This window comes from Brassica napus, chromosome C2 (assembly GCF_020379485.1).
Source record: "Brassica napus cultivar Da-Ae chromosome C2, Da-Ae, whole genome shotgun sequence".
Taxonomy (NCBI): domain Eukaryota; kingdom Viridiplantae; phylum Streptophyta; class Magnoliopsida; order Brassicales; family Brassicaceae; genus Brassica; species Brassica napus.
In genome coordinates this window covers 42459805-42472106 of record NC_063445.1, presented here as the reverse complement: position 1 = coordinate 42472106, position 12302 = coordinate 42459805, and the positions used below count along the sequence as shown (strand labels likewise).

General features: G+C 46.1%; 2 protein-coding genes across 2 annotated transcripts; both read left to right on the top strand.

Annotated features, from left to right (window-relative positions):
* The first annotated feature begins 4651 nt into the window (after positions 1 to 4651).
* On the top strand, positions 4652 to 5473 carry LOC106453872. Its single transcript, XM_048749098.1, has one exon. The coding sequence runs from the start codon at positions 4652 to 4654 to the stop codon at positions 5471 to 5473; it is 822 nt and encodes a 273-aa protein (XP_048605055.1).
* A 5022-nt stretch (positions 5474 to 10495) lies between these two features.
* LOC106407817 lies at positions 10496 to 11320 on the top strand. Its single transcript, XM_013848680.2, has one exon. The coding sequence runs from the start codon at positions 10496 to 10498 to the stop codon at positions 11318 to 11320; it is 825 nt and encodes a 274-aa protein (XP_013704134.2).
* The last annotated feature ends 982 nt before the right edge of the window (positions 11321 to 12302 follow it).

Here is a 12302-nt window from a genome sequence, read left to right as displayed (position 1 = left end):
TATTGCTCTTTAATTGCTCTGGCAGATCTTACTAACCGATCTAAGCTCTCGCAAAAACGAGAAACGATTGCCATGCATACTTAGCTCTCTTCCCAAAAAAAAGAACTAGAGACACGCACATCGTCTTAAAATCGATTCGTTCCTAGAAACTTTCTTAAAAACCGCATATTCCAAGTTGTCAACCTGAAAACCAGCAAGTCGCAATCCTAGCGTCGTCTTCAAACCGACACGGCTTGTCGGTCATTCTATTCCTCAAAATAAAAAAGGAGGGAGTAGGTACGTATACTATACTCGCATACTCCCCTACTTCAAAAAACTTTTTGCCTCGGCATAAAAAAAATACTTTTGACAAAGTAAATTCTCGCAGCGATAGACAGAAAACACTTAGGCAATCAGATGCCTCAATAAAATCGTCCCAATAGGCAAACGACAATCTAAGATTTGTCTAAACGCCAACAACATATCTAAAACATCACGAACATAATCTCGAGGACTACACAACACCTCTTATCACGATCATGCGTTTAGAAAACCTGTACCAATATCAAACTAAAACTCGACGATTAGCCAAAGTCTGGAAGACCCTTTCAACTTAAACGAATTTCGTATAAAAGTCAAAAATTATGCGAGAAAATCTTCAACCACCAGCATTGCTTTCAGTTTCCGTTGAACCTGGAGTGATTCCAAGGAAATCTCACCAAAGATTGAAATCAAAGTAGAAACACGTCCCGTAAAGTCTGCGAAAACATCGCTACATTGACATATCCGATTTACTATCATCGTAGAGCGCTGACTTCTACGTTTCACTTCCCTCGGATATATCCGAGCAGGAAATAACCTCGAAACTGACTCTGCACGGGTTCTGGGTCAAGACTCTTAGGCTTCGTCTCCCTCGGATAAAAGGAAACAATTTTCATAAGACTAAAGGAAACATTATACGAAATATTCGTCGTATAACTGAAACCTAAAGAAAAGATCGTTTCCTACACCCATGGGCCATCTTTAAACATGAAAGCTCCGGCTTACTTGGCATATCAATCTCGACAAACCCCCTTTGGCCCTCGGCTAACTACACCTTCCCGTAAAGCCCGAACCAGAATTCGGCATCCCTTTAAGGAAAAATCGTAAACTAACACGGCTTTGGTGTTAACACAAAAGTGCCATGGTTTAATCCTTTACCAACAACGTCCTTGGCTATAAAGTTAAGCACAGCCTTCATGCAAAGCCAAAACAACTGAGCGACCACCGCTCCAATAACTTGACGGCTAAACGGTAATCCGCAATTTGTCTTGAAACGCCAAGTAACGATTACACAAACAATTATCGTATGACCCAGAAACGGGAATCATACGGTAAATTCGTCATAACAAAACTCAGTCCTAACAACCAAAAAGTTAACGGAAAGGTTGAACTTGTCAAAAATCGACCAAGTTCCATATGCTACGATTCACTTTAAGCCCGCTGTGTTTTACTCGTAAAATGCGGCATGTAAATAAAACTCGTAACAGAGCTCCTATAGCTATACGAAACATCCTCAAATATACACGAAAGAAATCTCTGAAGGCCAACACCTCACAAAGCATAATGTAGGAGGATGCCTCTTTCCAGGGACAAATTTACGCGACCCCTTGGTCCTAACTCCTCGATCGCAAATCAAATCCAAACAGGAACTACAATTTTGGCTGCGAACATCCGTGGACAAACCAAAATGTTTCTCAAACGTAGGGTTAAGACTAAACCCTTTCAATACCGCATAACACCTTCAAGCCCGCGAACATTTCAAGCACGAAACAAGGCGTACGAAAGAATAACAAATCTTCAGCATCGCGAGACGTCGCAGACGCCTGAAGATTAGTTCTTCGACGAAATTTTCTTCCTCGATAAAAACACCTTCTTGGAAAACCAGACAGTCATACGCACTAACATCTTCTCAAAACATATCCTTCGCGAAGACTCAAAACGGTAATTTTTACCATTAAGTTTTTTGCTGATCACAACAAACTCTTAACGTCCAAAACAGACTTAGCCATCTCGTAGAGATGACTCTCGTACATCCGACACAAGGATAATAGCGCTGTAAAAGAAACCCAAAATTTTTGGTCAGCACTTCTAGGAGGCTTAAAAATTGTCCTTGGAGCGATGCCCGGTTCCAACCATACAAGTCGTATAAGCTGAGAACCTATCGCAGACTTTAAATCGGTATGGAATCAGGATGAAACTGAAACAGGATACGTAAGTCGAATTATTCATCGCACCCTCTAAAACCAGGAGTAAACCTAGGTCTTGCCCTGAACCCAGCACACTGGTTTCTAACATCTCAAGGCATGATATCAAAAAGTGATAACGAGATCTTAAATCATGTCCCTTCGTCAGTATTCTAACTCACTCGGAAATATTTGAAAAATCAAATTCTTCGAACAATGCCATGTAGAATGAGCAGCGAATACGACGATCCAACGAAAGAGTTAGATACGAGATGACAACTCGTATTCTTCCCTCTACATTCGCACAAAGACAAACTTGCTCTTCAAAAAAAAAAAAAAAAAAAGTCTTCAATTCAGTAAAAATCCGCAAAGCGGCAGGGATTCGAAGCCGCATGGCTCAGTCCTGAAAACATAAATACGGCCACACTCGGCCAAAGCAAACAGCCTTCAAGGCTAATCTCGAGGACGACAAAGGTCCACTACAAAATGCCATCAACGGCAACATAACCGGACCGTAAAAGGTCTCACTAGAAAACAGGTCATAAGCATCTTAACTCCAAGACGAACTACGAAAAGCTTGATCCCTGCGACAAGGGTACGTAGGCAGCCTTCATAAGGCGCATTCTTTATATGCATAAGTTTTTCTTCGTCAATGTTTGTCTACGAATCTTCGGATACGAACTTCGTCCAACATGCCTATCTTGCCAAACTCGCCTAACCGCACGCTAGAATCTCATCAACGATCCACGATTCTAACAGGCTGGGGGCTAACTGTTGGGGTAAAAAACGGTCACGACGAAGTTAACATCCAAATCTTCGTAAAACTCAGCATGAACATTTTTTATGAAAGTTACTCTTCGTAAAAAGAATCTTTACAAAGAGCCTTGCGGTAAAATCTTGTTCCAATCTCAACCGAACCACTAAATACCGATTGTCCGAAGGCAACAGACACGTATCCAAATCGGCCACGGACAAGCTCAAGTATGGCCATCGGACCACACACAAGCCAAGCTTGGTCGCTACATACCGACCGAGCACGTAACGACCGAGCACGCACACGGCTCGGTCGTTACGTAGCGACTGAGCTCAAGCCAAACTCGGTCGCTACGTCGCGATCGAGCACGTACACGGCTTGGTCGCTACGTAGCGACCGAGCTCTCCCAAAACGTCGAATCCATGCATTCTCGTCTACTCTTTAATGCAATCTCCCGTAGGTCATGGCTAGACAGTTCTTTGTTTCTCATCACTCGAAGTCATCAGTCAAACTTTACGATAAAAACCGCGGGAAGTTCATTTTTATCGAAGAAACCGTAATAGACGTTTCGAGTCGAAGACGGCCCAAAGAGACCTAAAACGCAGCTCGAAGCCCACTTACGATTTCTTAACCGAAAACCCGTAAGCCTTATGACGGTTTATGCTTGGTTAGTAAGGCAAGATAAATGTCAAGTTTCCGCGGATAAATGTGAAGTTTCCAAAGATAATTACGAAGATCGGGAAAATCGGAATATCTCCATTTTTGAGCTATGACGGCTTAAGGGCAGAAGGGAAAAAGCTAAAACCGACTTTGGAGGAGTATATAAGGAGTCTTAGCGAGAAGCACAAGGGAGAACTTTTTGACAGCAAACGTAGCACTTAGAGCAATTTAGGAAATTTTCTTATTGTTATTCGAGCTGCGACTCAATTAGGTTTAGCAGCTTTAGGGTTTTAGAACTAGGAATCTCGCCGACAGCTCTCGTAGCCCAGGCTCTTACCTTGTTGTAATGCTCAAACGCGAATTCAGAATAAGACCTACTTTGCTCTCTTTTCGATTTATTATCTTTTCTCGTCTTTATTTCGTGTTCTGATTGCTTGTCGTGTGGTATTAGGGTTCTCCTAATTTCCTTATTTAAATGGAAATCGACAGTGCGAATTTTGGTTCCCACACCCGAAGCTACTCCAAGAGAAGCAGGGCTCCAACGGCAACTCGACGGTATACAAAGATAAGTAACCGAACTAAACAGAGCTCGAATACAAGTTGCGGAGAACCCCGAGCTCTCCTCAGAAGTCCAGAGCTTGAAGGAAAAGCTCGACGAGCACTCCAACCAACTGGAGTCCAGAGCGCCGAGAAGCCCAGCCAGCTTGAATCGGAGAATCTAACCTTCCGAGACGAGAACCAAGCCCTCGATACGGCAAGTAACAAAAAGCGTCGATTCCGGGCACAGATCCGGCCCATGCCGACTCTGGAGATGCCTAACTCTGGAACGGGCGTGAATATCCCACCTACAACGTCGCAAGGAGATATAGAAAAGCGCAAAAAGACTAATGGTGCTCAGACCTACGACGTAGAAGACAGCGAATCTGAGCCGGAACCCGACAAGGAAGAACCCGAGGGAGCGGCAAAGACGTAGTCTCCCATGGTTTCTTACCTGGAGAAGATGTTCTCCAAGAGGCTTGACGCCATGTAGTCCATGGTTGAAAGGCTCCCCGGGGTAGCTCCCCCCATCCGGAAGAGTAACCCCGATTCCTACGCCGATACTCCTTTCACGGATGAGATCACCCTGATCGAGATGCCCAGGAAGTTCTCCTTTCCCAACATAAAGGCGTATGACGGCACCAGCGATCCAGACGATCATGTCGCCCAATACAGACAAAGGATGCTTGCCATAGCACTCCCAAAGGAGTCGCGTGAAGCTACCATGTGCAAAGGATTCGGCTCAACCCTGACCGGACCCCCTCTGCAATGGTACATAAACCTACCCTCCAGGTTCATAGCCTCCTACGATATCCTCAGCGACAAGTTGGTGGAAAAATTCGCCAGCAGCAGAGGCCTGGAGAAAACCTCTGATAGTCTATACGAAATCCTCCAGCATAGGGCGGAACCCCTACGAAGCTACATAGCCCGTTTCAATCAAGAAAAGGCGTCCATTCCTGAATGTAGCATCCCCACTGCCATCTCTGCCTTCAAGAAAGGCTTACTCCTCGACGGAGACCTCTATAGGGAGTTGACCAAGGACCAGTGCAAGAAAATGGAAGACGTCCTGTCCCGAGCCTGGGCACATGTAAAATGGGAAGAAGATGTCGCCAGTCGCGCTAAGGTGCAGCTAAAGCAAGACCCCAAGACGGTCAGACCGGACCGAAACGAGCGAGATGAGAAACCCTCTCCGAGACCAGCCAAGGATTCCGGGAACAGAAACCGGGGCAGATACCATAACAGACCAATCGAGAAGGCAGAAGGGATGGCAGTGTCCACATGGCCAGACATCTCTCACCTCTTTGTCTCCAGGCCGTAGTTGATCGATGTTCTGAGGCAGATAGGCCAACAGGTCAAGTGGCCTCAGAAGATGAAAGCACCCTATCCGTTCCGGAACCCTGGTCTCTGGTGCGACTTCCACTGTGACAACGGTCACAAAACGGAGGACTGCATCGCCCTGAAGATCGAGGTCAACGAATTGCTTAAGAAAGGACACCTCAGCGAGTTCCTTTCCGAAAAGGCCAAGAGCAATCTAAGCAAGGAGACAACGGGAAAGCCACTGAAGCTGCTCCTGTTTCGCCACCTCGACAGGACCGAATGATATATGTCATATCAGGCGGTTCGGAAATCAGCGGTGTAAGACACACAGCCGCGAAGTATCGATCCCTTGTTCTAGGTGTAAGCCACGCAGCCGCGAAGTATCGATGTTTTAATAGATAGAACAGGCCGGAACTACAATGTATTGATTAAGAACCCTAGTTCTAGCCGCCTAGCTCTAATCTCTAAGTCTTGAAGTGTTGGGGTCAAAATCGGTCACGATGAAATCAATGCCTGAAAGTCCGTAAAAATCGGCATGAACGTTTTTACGAAAAATAAATCTTAGAAAAAAGATTTATTTATACGAATAATCTTGCGGAGAAAACACATTCACGAAAAATCGGAGAAAGACGCGACTGTGCTTTCTTAAAAATCGATACGACACGAATCCATGCATTCTCGTCTACTCTTTAATGCTATCTCCTGAAGACCGTAGCCAACCCATTTCATGTTTCTCGTCATTTGAACTCATCAATCGAACTTTAGGATAAAAACCGCGGAAAGTTCGTTTTTATCGAAAGAAGCCGTAATAAACATTTCGAGTCAAACAACGGCCCAAAGAGACCTAAGACGTGACTCGAAACCCACTTACGATTTCTTAACCAAAAGCCCATAAACCGTAGGACGGTTTATGCTTGGTTTGCAAGGAAAGATAAATGTCAAGTTTCCGCGGATAAATATGAAGTATTCGAAGATAATTAGAAAGATCGGGAAAAATGGAATATCTCCATTTTTAAGTTATGACGGCTTAAGGGCAGAAGAGGAAAAAACGTAAACCGACCTAGGAGCGAGTATATAAGGAGTCCTAGGCGAGAGGCATAAAAAGAGAACTTTTTAGACTCAGAACGCTCGGCACTTAGAAACTCTGAGGCATTATTCTCGACATGCTCTATTTCCATAACTGGCACCCGATTACCAGACGAACGTGCACAAGCAGTTCGATCTCTTGGTTCACTCTTGAACTACGTTCGGCTTGATCCTCGAAAGGGGTACGTAGGCAGCCTTTCATAAGGTTCATTTCGAAATCAATCAAAAACCTTTTCTGTATTTTCTTCGTCTTTTGTTATCGAGCTGCGAGTCAACTAGGTTTGAGCTTTTAGGCCGCTAGAACTAGGTAACTCGCTGACAGCCTTTGCAGCCAAAGCTTTTATGATCTCTTGTAATAATCGCAATGCTCTCACGCGGACTCGAAATAAGATCTATTGTTTTCTCTAAACTCGTTTGTTATCTTTTCATGATTTCCGCATTTATTTGGTCACATGCCGTTGGCTCTCGCAGAGATCCGGGACCTATGGGAAATTAGGGTTTTCCTAGTTTCCTAATTTAAACGGAAATTGACAGTGCGAATTTTGGTTCCCACATGAAGTATCGATCCCTTGTTCTAGGGTTTGGGCTCCCCTTATATAGTCATTTGCAAGTCGGTTTTAGCCAGCCAATAGGGTTAATTCTTCCATATTCGGAAATGTGGAAGGATCCCCTTATCGGAATATTTCCATTTCCGGGAGGAATGGGGCGGTCCCTGGGACCGAACCCGGAATGTTTCCTAGCGGGGACCCGGGGTGTCTTCTAGCGGGGACCTAGAGGCCGGTGTCCTGCCTGGGGTCTAGAGGAATTCAATACCTGAGTATTTTTCCCCAACAGTTTGCCCTCCTATTTCTCGATTTCGTCATCGAACTCGGGGAATAACCTTTGCACTCAAGTCAATCGGTGTTGCTCATTCTCAGTAGGCTTCCCCTAGGTAGGGCATCGCTCCAGTAATCATGCTATCCCGGGTTCTTCTCAGGCCGGAGCCATACTCTGAACCCGGGGGAGGACCAGTTCCCTTTTAATACGCCGAGGTCTGGCGCCATCTTCTCGAACTGCTGATTTCTTGTTGAAGATGGAGAAGCTCGGGGCTTTTAGCGGTGCCTCGGAGATAGCGGAGCCTGGAGCTCTGGTGATTTTCGAAGAGGAGGCTTGAGCATTTGAGCGTGATGTGTAGAGAGAGATCCGGAGGCTAGAGAGAGTTTTCTTGAAGGTTCTGGACGCTTCAAATGATATTGAGGTTGACTTTTCTTTTAAGAGGTACGTATCCTTTTTATCTTTCTGCGAAACTTCCCTTTTTAGGGAGGATTTCCCTTTCTCCTGCGAGGACCGAGTTTCCTCTTTTAATGCTGGTAGTTTATGCCAAGGATTCTCTGGGATATTTGGAAACATCCTTGTTTTCTTTTCTGGCTCTACGAGGAGGGGTGATCCAGATGTATATAAGGGCCCGCTGTTTCTCTTAATCGGCCTCAATCCAATCCCAGAGCTGACTTACGTTTCCGTCCTCGCTCGTGGGTGGCCATCCAAGGCCACGTCGTCTTTTCACCGATCCTTTCTCATCTCCTATTTCTTCTTGGGGAGATGTTCCAGAGGCTGACAGCGAAGCCATCACAATGGCGCCCCTGAGGCAGCGTCGCTCCTGTTTCTTCGATGATGGTCCCCGTTCTGAGATACGAGAAGGAGATCTCGCTGATATGCGGAGGAAGTATGCGATTCATCCTTCAGCGGGGATGAGGAGTCCGTCCAAGTTTGAGCGTGCTCCAGATGGGGGAGCGAGTGAGGTGGCTATCTATGAAGCGTATCTAGAGGCTGGCTTCCGAGGCGGTATCCCTTCCCTTATAGGTGAAGTATCCTCTTTCTTTGGTTTCTGTCCTTCTCAACTTACTCCTCTAACCTGGAGTACTTTAATGGCTATTCAAGTACTCAGAGAACTTAATGGATTTTCCATCGGGATACATGAGATTCTATACTCTTACTACTTCGCCCTGATAGACCATGGATTTGACACACTTTTACCCATGGTTTATAAGTGTTTTAACTACTAATTATTATATTTTAGAGTCTATTTAGCATATTTATAGGATCATGAGTGATTTGGAGGAAAGTGATGATTTTGGAGCATTTTGGAGATATTTGGAGTAAGCACCCGAGATGACCATCGAGCACGACCATCGGTCGACACTGAAGAGGAATAATCGATCGATGTTCACATCGTGACATCGATGGACAGCGAAGCGCGCAGAAAGCTTGTTTGGTTTCATCCGACTTAGAGCCCAAGTCTTCACCTATTTAAAAGATTACCCGTGACGAGTTTTAACCTAATTATATAAGCTTTGCTAACATGCTAGAGGCAAGGTGTGCTTTCTTGTTTTACTGATTTTACTGCAAAGGTTTTCTTGGATTTTAAGTAGATTGGAGAGAAGATCCAAAGAGATTTGTGATTGGAACTCCATTGATATCTATCTATTTTTCTATGCCGTTTTTATACCTTATTGTTGTTATGATTTGCTTGGCCATGTCTGAGTATTTCTCTTGTAAGATATAGGGTTTAAATAGGTTATGAGGGATTAGCCCCTACTATAGATTGCTAAGTTGTGATATTCATTATTAGGATTGTCATTAAATCATGTTTCTAGATTAGCTACCTAGAACTTGCCCTTGGAGTTGTAGACATAAGCGATAGCTTGCATCTCACCCTGAATCCATCCTAACTGAGCTAAGATTGCTAGAGTAGGTGAGAGCTCATCTAGGAAGTTTAGTGAGCATATTCAATCCACGCATTAACGCTTGACCAAGAGCGTCGATCGATATTCCAATAGAATAATCGGTCAACGTTTGAACAAGTGTATCCATCGATATTGTTGGGGAAAAATATCCCGGTATCATTTCCTCCAGCCTCCAGGCAGGACCCAGACCCTCGGGTCTCCGATAAGGGAACGCTCCAGGTCCCCGCTAAAAGAAACCTCGAGTTCGGTCCCTGGAACTGAGCTCCCTTCCAAAAAATGGAAAACTTTCGATAAGGAGAACCTCCCATATTTCCGAATATGGAAGAGTTTAACCTAATGGAACCGACTCCTAGACGATTATATAAGAGCTACTAAAACCCTAAAGCAAGAGATCGACTTTTCCATGGCTTAGAGACTAGAATTAGACGGCTAGAACTAGGGTTCATTCAAAGATCATTGTAACCTCTTTTGTTCTTGTTTGTCTGATCAATAATACGTCTCTTCAAGCCCATATTCTCATCATTCTCTCAAATCCTTACGAAATACATACAAACTCATCCGGTTTACCAGCTTGTCCATCGTTCCGTGGTACTCTAAAAGAGCCTACACAAAAATCCCCTAACAGTTTGGCGCTAGAAGGACGGGAGTAATCTAACTACGTGATGGTGGCGGTGGATGAGCACGGCGAACCAACTGAAGCTGCTCAAACGACAGCTGAGCTTCAAAAGGAAATAGAAGGCTGGCAAAGCCAAATCACCGACATGCACCGAGCTCGGGAGACTACCAGAGAGAACCCCGACCTCTCTTCAGAAGTTCAAAATCTGAAGGAGAAACTTGACGAACACTCCAAACAGCTGGAGAAAAGCGCCGAGAAGCTAAGCCAGGTTCAGTCGGAGAACACTGTCCTCCGGGACCAGAATCAAGCCCTCAACGCAACAGGCAACAAGAAGCGTCGTTTCAATACCCGAATTCGGCCCATGGGAAACCTGAACACTCCCAACTCCGGAGAGGGCACAACCGATACACCTCCTACGTCGGGAGTAGCTGGTGCAACTCAGGAAGGGACCGAGAATCCTCAAATCCACGACTTGGAAGAGAGCGATTCCTAGCAGGAACCCGGGAAGGAAGCACCCGAGAGGGCTGCGGCAACAGAGTCCTCCATAACCGCCTACCTAGAGCAGATTTTCTCTAAGAGATTCGATGCCATGCAGTCCATGGTAGAACGCCTACCAGGAGTAGCTCCCCCAATCCAGAGGAGCAATTCAGATTCCTACGCAGATACCCCCTTCGTGGAGGAAATCGCCTCAGTCGAGATGCCAAGAAATTTCTCCTTCCCCAGCATCAAGATGTATGACGGTATTGGCGAGCCCGACGATCACATCGCGCAGTACAAAAAAAGGATGTTGGCGGTTGCACTCCCTAAGGAGTCCCGCGAAGCCACGATGTGCAAAGGGTTCGGTTCCACTCTGATCGGACACGCCTTGCAATGGTACATCAATCTCCCCACCAGGTCCATATCTTCCTATGCAGGCCTGAGCGACAAATATGTGGAGCAATTCGCAAGCAGCAGGAGCCTGGAGAAGACTTCAGATGGTCTCTACGAGATCCTCCAGCATCGAGTGGAACCCCTGCGAGACTACATAGCCCTCTTCAACCAGGAGAAAGTGGTGGCCCCCGAATGCAGCATCCCTACCGCAATCTCTGCCGTCAAAAGAGGTCTACTTCCAGATGGGGGGCTATACAAAGAGTTAACCATGTACCCTTGCAAGACCATGGAAGATGTGTTGTCTCGAGCCTGGGCGCAGGTGAAGTGGGAGGAAGATGTGGCTAGCCGTGCCAAGGCTCAGCCAAATCAGGACCAAAGGTCAGCCCGATCAGATCGAGGAGACCGAGAGGAAGATCCTCCCAGAAAGGATCCAAAGTCTCTGGTAGTAGGAACAGGGGCAGGTTCCAGTACCGGCCTCAAGAGAAGGAAGAAGGGATGTCGGTATCTACCTGGCCCGATATCTCCCATCTCTCAGTATCAACACCAGAACTAGTCAACGCACTGAAACAGATGGACCAACAGGTTAAGTGGCCTCCAAAGATGAAAGCACCTGACTCGTTTCGGAACCCAAAACTTTGGTGCGACTTCCTTCGCGATCATGGCCACAAAACCGAATACTGCATCGCCCTGAGGATCGAGGTCAATGAACTACTCCAAAAGGGGCATCTCCGAGAATTCCTTTCAGAGTAAGCCAAGGCCCACCTCAGCAAAGAGACAGCAGGGAAACCCAAAGGAGCTGCACAAACCTCACAACCTCGCCAAGATCGGGTGATCCATGTCATATCTGGAGGTTTGGAAGTAAGCGTAGTGAGCCACGCAGCCGTAAAGAAAAGCACCTGTAACGCTAAGCATGGTCTGGAAACGACCCAATAAAAGCGCCTACTTCTAGGAACCGACGAGATAAGCTTCACAGCTAAGGAGCAAGAGAAGATCCTAGCTCCCCACCATGATGCTCTAGTTATCTCTCTCACCGTAGCAAACTGCTTGGTGAAAAGAATACTAGTAGACAACGACAGCTCCAGCAACATTATCTTCCAGACGGCATACCAAGATCTAGGGCTGGAGGAGAGCACCCTGACGCGCAAGGTAACACCACTCATCGGGTTCAGCGGCGAGGTCAACCAAACCGCCGGAGAGGCTATCCTCCCAGTATACGCTGAAGGGGTCAACATGTCTACCAAGTTCCTGGTCGTAGATTGCCAATCGGCATATAACATGATCTTGGGACGACCATAGATTCACGCCATGGGAGCAGTCCCTTCAACCCTTCAGCAGTCCCTTCAACCCTTCATCAGATGGTGAAGTTCCCTACACCCTGGGGCATCAAAATAATCAGGGGAGACCAGGAGAACTCTTGATCCTGCTATCAAACCACCCTGAAGGGGAAGACCAAGATCTTATAGCAATTACAGAGAAGACCTCAGACCCCGCAAACCCAGGGATCAGAGGTCAATCATACAAGTAATTGGGGGTCG

What these genes read in the sequence shown, in the direction of transcription:
- LOC106453872 (XM_048749098.1), top strand. Translation starts at nt 4,652, where the DNA reads ATGGTTGAAAGGCTCCCCGGGGTAGCTCCCCCCATCCGGAAGAGTAAC.
- LOC106407817 (XM_013848680.2), top strand. Translation starts at nt 10,496, where the DNA reads ATGGTAGAACGCCTACCAGGAGTAGCTCCCCCAATCCAGAGGAGCAAT.